Consider the following 15,462-nt stretch of genomic DNA (forward strand, 5'->3'; position numbering starts at 1 on the left):
ACGGGAGGAAGGTGAGAGAGCACACCATCTACTAAAGAGCTTTGGCAGAAAAAGGAATAACCAGAACCCAAGTCTGGAAATGAGCTCTGAATTTGAAGTAGAGCACATGTTTTAATGTCAGGGTGATTAACCATTGCATCAAACTGCTGAGGGATGTAACGAATGTCTTGATATTTTCAAATCACGAGTGTATGTCTTTCTTCTCAGACTGTGTGATGTAAAGAAAAAAAGACACTATATTATATAGTGGTCCTCTTTGGCTTCAAAATCTGTTAATTTAATCTCTGCCCACCTGGAAACTGATGGATAATCAATATCACAGTAAATTTTTCATCTAGTGTCAATGAAGGAACTTTCATCCACTGTCCAAGCTAAATCTGAATCTTTGTTTAGCTGTGATAGATTGATGCTGGCTGACAGAAAGAGAGCAGACATCTGAATCTCTCTCATTGTTTGTATTGTTTACTCTGTCTGGATGCTTTTGTAAAATTGGTCACAAGTCTCAGATAGTATCAGAACTACCACACAAATCAGTATTACTTTCTGCCTCTGTGGAGAGTGGCTATAGAAAGGTCAAGAACTGAAAGGGTAGGAAGGAAATTAAATCTGACAAACCACATTACATTTCTCTTTTGCAGCAGTGCTCCCATACTGCATGTAAACTTTCTATTCCCAGCTATCTCAGCTTTAGCATTAAGATAAAAATGATCATGCCCATTTTTTATAGTGAGGAAATGGTATGTTTGATACCCTATAGAGCACCTGCAGCTCAAGAAAGTTGGCTCAGGTGCTAATAGAGGTTATGGTACTCCTTGTTTTACATCATGTAAAAGTAAACTGAAAGACCATCTAATTGTGACCAGGTTTGAACAGCAACCACATCAGGATTTTCAACAAAAAGCAAATTTGGAGTTTTATAATAGAGAGCAATAAAAACTACATTATAACTTTTAAGATGGGTGAAAATGTGCCCATTAAGCTGATTTATTCTCTAGATATTGAAAAATGAATACTTGCCTGATATTAATTGCTACAATAAATACTGTTGTAATGACATGATTGGGTCACACATGGGAAAAGAAGGAAGTCTGTTCAGTTACTACCAAGGGAAGTATGTGCACAAAGTTCACGCAGTGTAGTGCATACTCTGAAAGATACAAAAAGATGTCATACATAATGAAACAACTATAGGGAGAAAAGGGCAAAGCAAAGCAACTGATTAATATGTAGAGTTGTATCTTCTGTAAGGGAGAGAAGATGTAAGTGCCTAAAGCTTCTTGAGTTACCTGCACAGTGATGTTTTCAAGGACAAAAGATAGAGCCTCTCTAGTCAAGGTCAGACATGCAGTACACCTTAGGAAAAACATGTGGCTTAGGGAAAGAAAAGAGGGAAAGGGGAAAAGGGAGAAGAGGCAAGATGAGAATAGGCTGGCTAGCATCTAAAAATGAGTCCTGAATCTGAAAAGATGCAGGTATAGTTACCATCTGCTGCTCTTGTCATCCTGATTCTTCACTAGTGAATCTGAGAGGTCTGGAAAAATCAATGGCATCTGATTTTCTGTCTGCATTAATGTAATGACATGACGCACCTGAGCTGGGGGGCAGTGAGGAGGTTGCTGTTATTTCGTAAGAGGCTTCAGTTGTGCGAGGTTGTTTTTTCCCAACGCACTGAAGAGTGAGTGTTATTTCCTTTCTGTGGATTCTGGATGATCCCTCAGAGCCAGTGAGACTGATGTGCTCTTGCCAGCACCTTCTGTGGTCATTTACACCACCCAAGGGGAGGATGAGCAATCAATGCGTACAGGGCTGAGCTACAGACAGTAAAGCTCATCATACTGCTGGAATGTTCTAATTCAGAGTAATTTCCTCTGCAGGTGTGGGTTATTGACTATGACAGGCTTGATCTAAAACAGTAGCCCTGTGATCCATTTGACCAAACACAGGCAACTATGGCATCAAGATCTTCATTTAAACTGTTTTCTCCAGGATGCTATATCCTCTCATAGTTTATAGGGCACTCTATCAGCACTGCATTATATGTAATACAGTGTGTGTAATATCTAGTGGTAAAATATGCCTTGTGACAAAGTTGATGTTGGGCTGTGATTTGTCCTGCAAGCCCAACTTCGTATGATATTGTAGGTTGGAGAGATTTTATAGTTGTCTTGTACTTTTCAATCCCCCTTTCTTTTTTGTTCCTTTTCTTTAAGGTTTGAGAGGCTGGCAGTGATGTTGGGGGAATGATTTGGTGGGGTTTGGGTTTAGTGTTGTGCTTGGACTCCTTCTTCTGCCTACATATATATGCAGGACTGTAACATTTTTGCACTTTGGGTCAGGGAGAGGCTATACATACCCAGGGATTATTAGTGCCAGGGTGAGTCTTTCAGCTCTCTGCTTTACTACCTTATCTCTGCTTTACTACCTTATCTCCTGTCCAGCAACAGTCAGTATACATTTACTGCATTTTTTTCCATAACTGAAATCATTGGGGAATAGCTCTGAAAAACAGTGAATGCTTCAATTTTATTTTGGTGTGTGTGTGTATATATATGTATACAATTATATGTATACATGCACACAAAGCCATTAAAAGTACATTATACTACTTCTTTAATGTGCTCTGTAATGGTATTTGTTTTCCAAGTATCTGGTTTTGCACAGTTTATTACATCTATTTACAGGAGAGCCCTTCATACAGTGACATTTTAGCATGAACTGATAAAAGAAATTTTTAATTGTAAGTCAAGACTCCATACTATTTTCTATGACATATGTGATATACCAGAAAAAATCATAGTTTATAAGGGAGCTGCCACTCATTATTACCAGCCTTTACCACTTAGTGATTCAATAGAGCTTTAACAGTATTTATCACTAGATTTCAGTGCTGCTGCTAACATATGCCTTCTTAATGTTAATGTTCTTAATGTTCTTAATGCCACCAAATCTCATGAACTGGTGAGGCAATGAACTCAATGGGGATTAACGAAACCTAAACACTCAGTATCCCAAAGTGCTGAAATATCATTTCAGCCCTTTCTACATCTGAAAAGAATGTTTTATTCATTTGTCAATATGTACTTATTGTCTGATTACAGTTCTCAGCTAATGCTATAAAGGTGATGTGATATTGTATCATACTGAAGTTGGGAACAGTAGGATTTGGGCAATAAGAGGCTGCAAACCACTTCCACGGTGGTTCAACAGTCACCAAATAGTTGTTATTATATAATATTAATGAATGAATAATGCAGGCCAAATTTCTGTTGGCTCCACACCCACCAAAAAAGATTTATCCAAGCTATGTCTAAGATGAGAGTGGGCCACAGTTATTATGCTGGCAGGGTCTCCAAAGTGAGGGGACATAGCTACCAGTCCTGCATCAGTGCGTCAGGCATCCTGTGGTATTATCTGTGTGCTATGATTACACATGTGAATTGCTCTTCTACTGTCAGATTTACTATTTTATACTAAAACAACCAGCAGAATTAGATTTATACTGGATTTTTCTTCATTTAGATGTATAGATTTAGATTGGAACATCTACACATGCTGGGATTTTGACCAATAGAACTTTTGTTTGCCTCATTGTCCTTCCTGTTGTCTGGATAAGCAGATTCATTTCAGCTTCCCAGAAAGGGTAGCAGCCATCTGAGCAGCCTGTGTATGATTCCCTCCCCATAGAAGCACTCACATTAGTCAAAGGGAAAAACAAAAAGCATGAAACCAATGTGCATAAGTTAGAGTGTATTAAATCCCTAACCAGATGCTCAAATCCAGTAGCAAGGAGATTTTAATCTGTTTCAACACTGATTTTGCACCTCCAGTTCTTTCTATTTTCTTTTTGAGGAGGCTGCACACAGAAAAGCTCTTACATTACAAGCCCCATACAACAGCATTAATGTATTAATGTATTTTCTATGACATGTTTATCTGCTTGACTCGGGTTTGTGGGTCTAGAACTAATTTAGTCTGCAATTTCACACAGATTGCCCTAGAATGGCACTATTTTTACTACTTCCCAACTGTGGCAAACATGGATTTGGTCCTAAAACACCCAAATGCTTACACTAATCTTTCTGTTGTCTTTGAGATGCACAGACACAAAACTGCTCATGGACATGGACATCATTCTAAGAAATCCCTTTTCAGGTGGTTTAAGTACTTTGGACTACAACATTTCATGCATCTCTGACAGCTGTTATTATCAGCTGAAGGTGTATGATGGTACCAACCTGATACGTGTGATATCAAACAGACATTCTCCCCACAAATACATGTAACCACGCTGTCCTTTCAGAGCACTACACGGGGGAAAGTAAAACAAGTTTCACAAGTATTTAAGGACAAGGAACAAGAGGTTTTTCCCAGCACAGAAGTCCCTGTGGGCAAAAAGCCAGCTTAAATTTGTTACTCTGCTCAGCTTGGCAGAAAGGCGTGTTTATCCACTCAAGTGAGTTTTATTGACAGCACCGAGCTGTGTGGTGCAGTCAACACGCTGGAGGGAAGGCATGCCATCCACAGGGACCTTGACACTCATGTAAGGTGGGCTTGAGTGAACCTCATGAAGTTCAATAAGGCCAAGTGCAAGGTCCTGCACCTGAGTCTGGGCAATCCCATGCACAAACACAGGCTGAGCAGAAACTGGATTGAGAGCAGCCCCGAGGAGAAGGACTTGAGGGTGTTGGTCAATGAGAAGCTAAACATAACCCAGCAGCGTGCACTTATGGAAAGACAACGATAAGCTGGGCTGCACCTAAAGAAGCATGACCAGCAGGTCTATGGAGGTGATTCTCCCCTTCTTCTCTGCTCTCATGAGACTCCACCTGCAGTCCTGCACCCAGCTCTGGGGCCCCCAACATAAGAAGGATGTGGACCTGTGGGTGAGAGTCCAGAAGAGGCCATGAAGATGCTCCAAGGGCTGGAGCAGCTCTGCTCTGGAGCCAGGCTGAGAGAGCTGGGCTGGTTCAGCCTGGACAAGAAAAGGCTCCTGAAGGGGAGACCTTAGAGCAGCTCCAGTGCCTAAAGGGGCTTCAGGAAACCTGGAGAGAGGCTTTGGAAAAGGGCCTGTAGGGACAGGACAAAGGGGAATGGCTTTAACCTGACAGAAGGGAGACTGAGATGAGCTCTTAGGCAGAAGCTCTTCCCTGTGAGGGTGCTGAGGCACTGGCACAGGGTGCCCAGAGAAGCTGTGGCTGCCCCATCCCTGGCAGTGTTCAAGGCCAGGTTGGACACAGGCGCTTGGAGCAACCTGCTCTAGTGGAAGGTGTCCCTGCCTGTGGCAGGGGGTTGGAGCTGGGTGAGCTTTAAGGTCCCTTCCAACACAAACCAATCTGTGATTATATCCTATTATTTTTAAGGGTTTCCTGTAAATTACTATGACATTTCTAAACTTCCCTTAATTTAATCCTTAGAAGATGAAACTTTTTAACATGGCCTAATCGTGTAAGCTTTGTCTAAATTAAGTTACATGACTATACTTACTAATCTAATTGGAAAAAGCAAATATGGAATAAAATCCATATCTATGTGTAAGTATAAACTTCTTCCTGTTCCTTTGCAATGATGGGGAACTTTTATGCTGAAGCAAAACAGCCCTTAGCTTTTAAGCAGAATAAGGTTGCTCTACAGTTCTATGAAAATTCATTTCCTAATGGCTTTAGGTCTACTCTTTTCATTAAATATTGACCAGGTACTGTGCTGTTCTCTATAAGCAAGTCACTGAAGGTAAAGAGCTGGATATGAACGTTCTCTACTGCTGAAAAATACATGTTCTGTTGCAGGAATGCTTAAAAATAGTTTGGAGAATAGGAATCTATTGGCTAGTTGAGACCTCACATAAACAAGACTAAAGCAGTGAAGAAGATGGAAGCAATAAAAACTATGGAGTGAGTCCACATATTTGGACTATAAATAGTAATACATCTTTTCACTTATCTTCCGCTTGACGGGCAGGCAATGCAAATAGAGTGTGGATGACCTGGAAATGGCAAAGCAAGACAAAAAGAAACACGTTAACAAAGATGTAAAATATAGCAAGGTCGTTTGAGAATCCAGTTTACATTGAACTGTATTGGTAACTCTCCTTACTACAGCTCTTATGCTGGCTTTGGAATTAACTTTCATTCTGCAGAACACCTCAGTGCCAAATCTGTGGAAATCAGGCTACTGTAACCATTTTATTTGATTCTCAGTGCCAGTTTGCAATATGCATCTGTATTCTACATCAGTGATGAACGCTGTTATTGGAGATTAAAGCATGTCTCACTTTATATTTTACATCTCTGCTGTGAAGACTAATTACTCCTTTTAGAAAGGCACTTACAAAATTCTCAGTGGTCCATTAACCCCCAGGAATGGAGGATCACAGTTCATGTCTGGTTGAATTGTGCTTGATTTCTTCTTGTTTGCAGTGCACATGAATAAATGAAAGTCTCATTTTAAAGAATCCCAGAGGCCCATTTTCAGCAGCTACATGTGCCCAGAAGCACAAAAACAGATAGACATTGCAATGCAGTGAGTGTTGCACCCCAGTAATAAGTTTCTCAGAAGAGCAGGAAGAGAACAGCGTACTGAACAACTGAAGTCTTGTACTTGCTAGTGAGGAAAAACTGAAGGCTGAGGTGTATTTTGAATGCACATCTCCACTTCTTTAGCTTTACATGGGAATAAGAGAATGAATTTGTCCTCAACATAAAAAGGACATGGAACTGTTGGAACAAGTCCAGAGGAGGCCACAAGGATGATCAGGGGACTGGAGCACCTCCTGTATGAAGATAGGCTGAGAAAGTTGGGGCTGTTCAGCCTGGAGAAGAGAAGGCTGCGTGGAGACCTCATAGCAGCCTTTCAGTATCTGAAGGGGGGCTATAGGGATGCTGGGGAGGGACTCTTCATTGGGGACTGTAGTGACAGGACAAAGGGTAATGGGTTCAAACTTAAACAGGGGAAGTTTAGATTGGATATAAGGAAGAAATTCTTTACTGTGAGGGTGATGAGGCACTGGAATAGGTTGCCCAGGGAGTCTGTGAATGCTTCATCCCTAGCGGTGTTCAAGGCCAGGTTAGACAGAGCTGTGGATGGCATGGTTTAGTGTGAGGTGTTTCGGCCCATGACAGGGGTTGAAACTGAATGATCTTAAGGTCCTTTCTATTTCAACCCTAACTATTCTATGATTCTATAATTTGACTGTTTTTTAAGGGACATGAGATATCTACTACGTCAAGAAAGAGCAAGTGTACAGGGCATAATTCAGCCATCTCCAGTGTCAGATGGTCTTGGACCATTTCTCTATACAAAGCAGTGTTTCTGCAGAGAGCTACACCTGGAGAGCAGGTGGAAAGCTGGAGGTAAGATCTCCATCAGTTGTGCAAGGTGATGCTGTCTCCACATGAGGCTCAGAGCCTTTCAAGCTCCCAGGACACATTTGAATGCTGGGTATAGAAGTCTTTGAACATGTCTTGAAATCTCACTGGGTTTCAATGACCCTCAGGCACTTTGAAAATGGAACTTGATCTACAAAGTAGTCTTGAAAACGTGTCTGTACTTTCCTCATCCCTTACACTTAGCTCTGTAGAGCAGATACACAATTAGAAAGGGTCATGGGAGCAATGCATAAATCAGGCAAGGCAGGGTTGCTAATTTGGGCCTCCCTGAATGTGGCATATATGAATACTTCTCACTCACTTCATGTTTTTTGCACAACCCCCATAATTCTACTTTGTGTAGCAGTATTGAATGAAAAATTCATTTCTTCCCTTAAAAGCAATTTCCTTAGCTGTTTGATGAAAATGCTGTCCAAGGGATGGTAGGTTTGGTGTCAGCTAAAGCAATGTAAGGAATTTACTTGTATGCTTTTTAGTCATTCGCAATGTCAGCTGCTGCAAACTCCTTTGTGCCTAAACTCCCCTTTTCATGGGGAAAAAGGGGAGTCAATTTATTTTTCCTTAAATATAGCAATGACAAACCAAAAGACTCAAAAAAGTTCTAAAAGTGCTTGAATAATTTTACCTTTAAAAAAAAACATATTTTCTAAGAGTTGGGTCAATGATGCTAAAAGAATTGGTATTCAGTGCTTTTTACCTGCATCATTTTAGTTCCTTTTTCAGCTGTGTCTATGGCAATAGTGTCCTGGTAGCTCAGATGAGATGTTATGAGAATGTCTTAGTTCACTGCAGTCCTGCACCCTGACTACCTCAACAAACATGAAACCTAACAGACTTCTCCAGCACACGTAAAACCAAAGCCTTTCACACATCCAGATATTGGGTTGACTTCTCCAGCAAAAAGAGTGGTATATTTCTGACATGAGAGCAACCTAACTGGTTTGCTGGTCTTCAATGCTCTGGTGCATTTCAAGATGAAGGCCCAAGACATGAAAACAGTAGAGCACCGGAGCTGAAGGACTTTCAAAGTATATTATAAACTGAGCATAACCATTTCTTCTATCCCATTCTTTTTCCAGCAACTAACCCATTTCATTGACCCTTTGGGCAGTAACAGTACTGTAATCACCCTGAGTTATATGAAATTTCAGCTTGGAAATTTACAGTTCAGCCAAATTACAAGTAACTGAGAACAGGTTCAATTGTGGAAGGTGTCAGGAAAATAGTCATAGAAGCAACGCTGTGTTGTCCTTAATACAGTACCAGATTATGAAATATTTGGAATATTTAGCAGGCAACACTGTTAGCATATTTGCCTGGAGGATTAATGGCACTTAATGACATTATTTATATACTTCTCAAAGCAATGCAGAATGTTTCTGCATCTGTCTGCTATGCCTGTAGAAAGCCACAATGCCTCCATGGCTCCTAATGCAATTATGACAAAATTCATAAGATCCACTTTTCAGGGTTAATTTCCAAATTTCTTTACTCAGTGAATAAGAAATGAAGTTAAAAGCAGATGTTTTAGGAAGTTAGACAGGACTGGAATGAGTTTAAATGTTAATACAGATTAATAAGTAGAATACCGTGTTCATTTGAGCTAATTATTTTCTCAGAAGGCATCAGTACTGTTTAGGCAATTACACAGCCTGAAGTCTTCATTTCTTATCGGTGCTACCAAGGGACTTCATCTGCTAGTTTAAGTTTGAGACTGTTCATGTGTTTTTAATTACACAGATTTAATTTGAAAGCCACATTTGAGCTGTTTCCATGTGAATATTCCACGCTTACAGAGAAATGCATTTATTCTAAATTTAAACTGTAACTATAGCAACCAACATTCACTGTGTTTCAGTAGAAAATATATAAGCACACCCAGACAGAAGGAAATGTGTTAATTATCACTAGATAGACTAGAGGTTATATTTTAAAAACTAATTATCAGAAATCATGTATTCTTACTATTCAGACTTAGAAGTCAAGATATTTGTAGGAAGTCATTTGTGTGAATCTGTGAATGTTGGGAAAAGGGTCATATATGGACCAGTTTGAAGGATATAATAAACCTCATTTTTCCCCTAATTGTTTATTGGCTAATAAAAATATAATATCAAGGTCTTAAAAGCTAGTTTTGGGGGATTCAACTTGGATTTTCTAGAGCAATTCTTAGTCTTAAATAGAGTTATTGTTTCAATTATATGTTGAGGATCAGTAGATGACAGATTCGGAAGAAGATTTTGCAAAGGTAGTAAATGTCTCTTTTACAGTACTGATGTATTAGTCAAGGTGAGTAAGGACATGAATAGCTTCACAGAATCAAAAAATCATAGAATGGTTTGGATTGCCCAGACCCAGGTGCATCACCTTGCACTGGGCCTTGTTGAACTTCATGAAGTTGGCCCTGGCCCTCTTGGTCCTTCTGGATGACATCCCTTCTCTTCAGCGTATCAATCGAACCACGCAGCTTGGTGTCATTGGCAAATGTGTTGAGGGTGCACTTGATCCCACTGTCGAAGTCACCAACAAAGATGTTAAACAGCTCCAGTCCTAATACTGACCCCTGAGGCACACTATTCATAACCGGTCTCTACTTGGACACCGAGCTGTTGACTGCAGTTGAGTGCAACCATCTATCCAATTCCTTATCCACTGAGTGATCTATCCATCAAATCCACGTCTCTCCAGTTTAGAGACAAGGATGTCATGTAGGACAGTGTCAAATGCACAAGTCCAGGTAGATGATGCCAGTTGTTCTTCTTTTACCCACCAATGCCATAATGCCATAATAAGAGGCCACCAGTTTGGTCAGGCACAGTTGGCCTTTTGTGAAGCTACGTGGGCCATCACCACTCACCTTCCTACTGTCCATGTGCCTTAGCATAGATTCCAGAAGGATCTGCTCCATGATCTTGCCAGGCATTGAAGTGAGACTGGACTGTAGCTCCCCAGGTCTTCCTTTTTCAAAATGAGAGTTATGTTTCCCCTTTTCCAGTCAGTTGGAACTTCACTGGACTGCCACAACTTCTCAAATGTGATGGAGGGTGGAGGAAGTGACCTGATATCTCTCTCTTTAAAACTTGCTTTAAATGCTAATTTTACGCATAATAAGCCACCAATGGTCTTGGGAGACCAGGTGTCAAATATGCTGTGCAAAACACTGCTATAATCAATCTGTGTTTATGTCTTTTTCTATTCTCCAGAGTTGAAAGAAAGGAGCGTGCACGTTTGAAGACAGTGAAATTCAACGCAAAACCTGGTGTAATTGATGCAAAAGGGGTACGTAAATAGTGAAACATTTTGAAATTGCACTTTGTAACTGTTTGATATGTTTCAGAGTACAGCAAATTTTAGCAACATAAGGAATATTTAGATCGTAGGAAACAAGAGGTGAGGTATAGTGAAATCTAGACAGGAATATAGTATGATATAATCTTTGAAATAATTAAATGCCCTCTTTATAATAATACTGACTGACAGTGCCTTCTGATTAGAAGATATGAAGAAAACAAAGAGCATCTGTGATAGCTATGATTTTAGTTAAATGATGGATAGAGAAGATTGAAAACCAGTGCAGGTAGATAATTGTTTAATGAAATAGGGCAAGAAGCATAAATTTCCTGGCTTCAAAAGCTATCAAGTCTGAAACTAAGGTTGAAAGTTAGATTCCTGGAAGCAAAGTTTGGGTTTCAGATGTTCTGCTTTGACAGTTGTGACAGACATTGAACACAACAAGTGTGTTTCACAGCAGGCACAAAGGGCCAGCCGTCATAAAACATGGAAGTAACCTTCCACCATCAATATCATGCATTCGTGCTGTTGCCACTCTGCATCATTGCTTTATTGTGGCCAACAGCCAACAGTTCTCACTAGCCTGATATCTAATATCCTGTACATTGCTGTCTGGCTGGCAAAGAGTCATAGCATGAGAAATGCCCACAGTCCTGGCTGTTGAGGTGTATTTTTCTGATGAAGTGTAGCTTGCATTTGTAGCAGTAGTGAATACTTGATGTTACATCTGCCGGGATTTATTTTTGATAACAGTCCAGTTGGCATGAATGGGATTTACAGCTGAGGGCTTCTCTGAGCAAACCAAGAGACAGAGCTTCAAAAGCCATCAGCAAATATTCCTGTTTGGCTGCAGAAAACACAGGGCAGTGCCAAAACTGGGTGATGAGAGGTACAGTTATCTGTAGATGCTAGCAAGGAACAAAACTAAGTGGTTCAGCAGGTCCTTTCCAGACTTGCTGTTCCTGTGGTCGTCTGCCTAGTTTGGAAGTCTCATTCTTCATCTCTTCTTGCTTCAGTTTTCCTTGTAATGGGCATAAGAATACTTTTTTATTTGAGTTTATTCTGTCCTTGCACTCAGACAGATTAGCATCATAAGAAGTTCCTCTAGCTATGAACATGCAGTTCCTAGCACAGTGGGTCCCAGCCCATACATGCCAGCAGAATAACATTTCAGACTTGTAAATACCTTCCTGTTACTGCTCTGCAGAATAGTTCCTGAGTGTAAATATAGAATAATTGCACTGACTGAAGCCAGTTTTCCAGATTTATAAGGTATACAGAATCAGAGTTCAGTCTCTGCACATTATTTGCATATGCAGAAAATTTGGTATAAAATGTGTAACAAAATGCACTGTGAAAGGGATATGTTCATCTCATTGCATTTCCTCAGAAACCAGAAATCCATTTTTTAGGTTGAAATGACCACTCTCTGCAACCCTGTAAATTACTGTTGCCATTTATTTGAGGAGATAATTGGCTTTATATTGCCAATGAAATCACTTGTTAAATGTCTATTTCCTGTATATAATCAAAGCCCCAGGGGAATAATTCAGTCATACAACTAATGGTCCTCATTCAAGTGAGTCTGTCAAGAATTTAATTACCACTTGATTTCCCAAATTGTTTTTCCATTTTTGTCATCAGCATAAATTAATCTTCCAGCCACTCACATCAATGTTTGTTTCAGTGTTTAGGAAATTGCATAATTATAGACCAAGACTGTTGTACCCCTTTCAGAGCACACTTTCTATTGTTAGCATTTGCTAAAAATTCCATCATTTCAAGGCTTTGGGGGGAAAGATAACGTAGGCTTGTGTTTGAAAGAGCATAAAGGGAAGAAGGCTTCACTGTTAAATTAAGCATCAACACATAAAATGGGATATTCAAGTATACCTATATGTATGTGTATTTTAGGGATCAGTATTTCCATTTAGACTTTCAGTGTTCAAACAGAAGCGGTGTAAGCTGTCCAGCTTGCTTTCTCTATCTGGGAGAAATTCATTCCAGGTAAACAGAGCTGCAGTAAGCCCAGGAGAACTCTTCTGGTTTGAAATCAAGATAAAATTAAGATAGGAATGAGCTTATGTGTGTCTGTTGCACCTTTGTGCTCATACATTCATGACCGTGTGGGCAAGTGGTACTTAATTTACTATACATAATTTACTATACTTAATTTAATATAAAGATGAAATGAGAGAATATTTTTCATGGGGTATTTCTAAATTTGGCTGGGAGATGTGAATGGAAGCATTTTTTAAACAAAATTTAACTGAATACAGAAAATCCTTGCATTTTTCACAATTAAAAGGGTTATCCTGTTGCACTTTTACCTTCATCACCTTGCTGGACCTGACTCCTTTCTTCCCCTACAGAAGCAATGTTTAAAAGCTAATAACCCACAGCAAGGGTTTTCTTTGGTCTAAGTATGATACAAAAATATAAACTGGTTATTCTACAGCCTTTAAAAGTCTTATGCACTTATTGCTCATTTTGAATCACAAATCCAGAGATAAGATACAAAGAAAGTATAGCTGGTGTGACATTTGTAGCTGATCAGCTTTCTGTGTATCACTAAAAAGGTGCTTATGAACATTCAGCAATACAGTTGACGAACCTGTTAGCAGGGATAGCTAAAGGATAATCTTTTCAAAGGCCAGAAGTTCCTCTTTTTCAAGCCAAACTTGTGTGTGTTACCTCACCTAGAAAATCAGTTTTGCGTTTTTAGAAAATGGGATTTAGAATATCTGTAGCACTTTTAATTCATTTCATTGAACTCCTCCAATCCGTGGCTTGTGAAATTAAAGAATATGAAATCAGGATGGATAAAAATACAAGTAATTTGAATCAGTAATCAGGGAACTTCAGCTCTGGTCTCAAGTTTAAATCAGGAAATGGGTAGTACCTTTCCTTACAGTGCATAATTAAATTCTGATACTCATTATTACAGGATATTGTATGCAAAAATAAATAAGTTAAAAAGGAATTATAGAATCGCAGGATCATTTAGGTAGGAAAAGAACTTTAAGATCAAGTGCAGCCTTTAACTCAACACTGCCAAGTCACCACTAAACTACGTCCCCAAGCACCTCATCTGCATGTCTTTTCAATGCCTTCAGGGATAGTGACTCAGCTGCTTCCCTGGGCAGCCTGTTCCAGTGCTTGATAACTTTTCAGTGAATAAATTTTTCCTAATATCCAGTCTAAACCTCTTATCCTATCCCTTGTTATTTGGGAGAAGAGACCAACCCCCACCTCACTACAACCTCTTCAGGCAATGGCCCCGATGACAACTTTTAACACTTGTTATGTAGCTCAGGACATACTAATTGTTGCTTTCAAAAAGCATAGAGGTCATAAAAGGGGAAGGATCATATTTCTTCCACTGTTTCTTCTAAAGAGTCTTTTTTGTTGGACAACTTCAGAAAAAGCCACTGGGCTAACTGGATCTCTGATTTAACCCGACAGGGTTACTTTTCTTTCATGTTCTGTTTATTTTGACCAAAAGGAACTTGTTTGTTCAGTTTCAGAGACATCAGCAGAATCCTAGGTCCTATTAACCTTTTTAAAGATATCAAACGAGTTAGAGATGCTAATACCTGTGTAACAAGGAAAAGAATACAAGTACTGGTATAAACACCTCCATTTCACCAAGCAATGCTTCAGTTGTGTTGACCAAGTTTGTTTCTAGCTTCATTCATGTAACTGTAGAAATTATTTCCACCAGCTTTTCTAATTGCTACTGAAGGTGAATGGAGTATCAAAGCAACCAGACTACTCATCTGGTTCCCTATGACTGCTCCATGCTATTGCAGCAAAGGGCAGGGTTTCCAGGGCACTGCTTACCTTAAAGTTTCAGACATTAAAAAGACAAGTGAAGCTAAGATAACACAGTTATGATTTCCTAAGCATTTGCTGCCTCAGTTTTTGGGGCTCACTGGTCTCTGGATAATCAATGGAAAATAGAGCAGCCCAAAGGCTTATATCCAATATTTGTGCTGGAGGAAGCTACAGAAGTTATGTGAGCATAAACTTAACTAAAAAAGATGGTTAATGCTATATCGAACTCAAGATCATACCCCAGGTATCTTCTGATGCTTACCAAAAGGAGCAGGGTTGTATATCTGCCAAAGTGGTATATTGAATTCTTGGGAATTTTCCCTGTTGTAGCCTTCAAGCTGAACAAAAATAACCTCTCCTTTTCCAGTGCTAAAACACACAGGGGTTGAGAGGTTTGCAGGCTGTTTTACTGAATCAAAACGAATGTCAAACGATTGATATATTACAGAAGGAAAAGAAATGAGCCAGTAATCTGTTGTTTTTTTCAACTGCTGTAATTACAACGAGTCTTTCAGAAGACAAAAATAGCATCTCTTTTCCTTTTCTCCCTGTCAGATCATATGCCCTTTCTTGACTGTCTCTTGAAAGCATTTTTATAGTGGAAAGTTTAACTCTTGGAAAGACCTTTATTAACATCTCACGTCTGCTCATATTCACGGATTTTGCCTGTTCCCAGAGAAGTGTTCCTTTATCTTGAAGTGTAACATTAGGTAAAACTTTATTTTATACAGGGAACTGGTTTTTGATACCATTTGCTTTTCCATTTCACACCTTACTTGGCCAGTGACTCCAGAGCATTGTCTTATAGACAAATACCCTGTTTCATTTCCCAGTGTAATAAATGTTCCACTCCTCACAGTCTCTCAATTTTAAAAGCATGTGTTAGGGTACATGGCAGGTGTTCATCCCATTATTAGCAGGAAGCAATGCTGGATGGATGCCCACCCTAGTG

The 15,462-nt window shown here is 39.6% G+C and overlaps 1 protein-coding gene across 39 annotated transcripts in view; it reads left to right on the forward strand.

The window, feature by feature from the left end:
• Positions 1-15,462, forward strand: part of DLG2 (discs large MAGUK scaffold protein 2) — a 1,002,605-nt gene that overhangs the window by 949,561 nt on the left and 37,582 nt on the right. For all 39 annotated transcript variants that reach the window (XM_061343348.1, XM_061343335.1, XM_061343334.1 and 36 more), the window contains one exon: positions 10,586-10,661. In XM_061343348.1, coding sequence (XP_061199332.1) covers positions 10,586-10,661 — 76 coding nt within the window. The remainder of the gene's footprint in view (positions 1-10,585; positions 10,662-15,462) is intronic.

The sequence above is a fragment of the Neopsephotus bourkii genome, unplaced genomic scaffold, assembly GCF_033783945.1.
Source record: "Neopsephotus bourkii isolate Nb327-2 ecotype Australia unplaced genomic scaffold, CSIRO-AGI_Nbou_v1 NB_1825, whole genome shotgun sequence".
NCBI lineage: Eukaryota > Metazoa > Chordata > Aves > Psittaciformes > Psittacidae > Neopsephotus > Neopsephotus bourkii.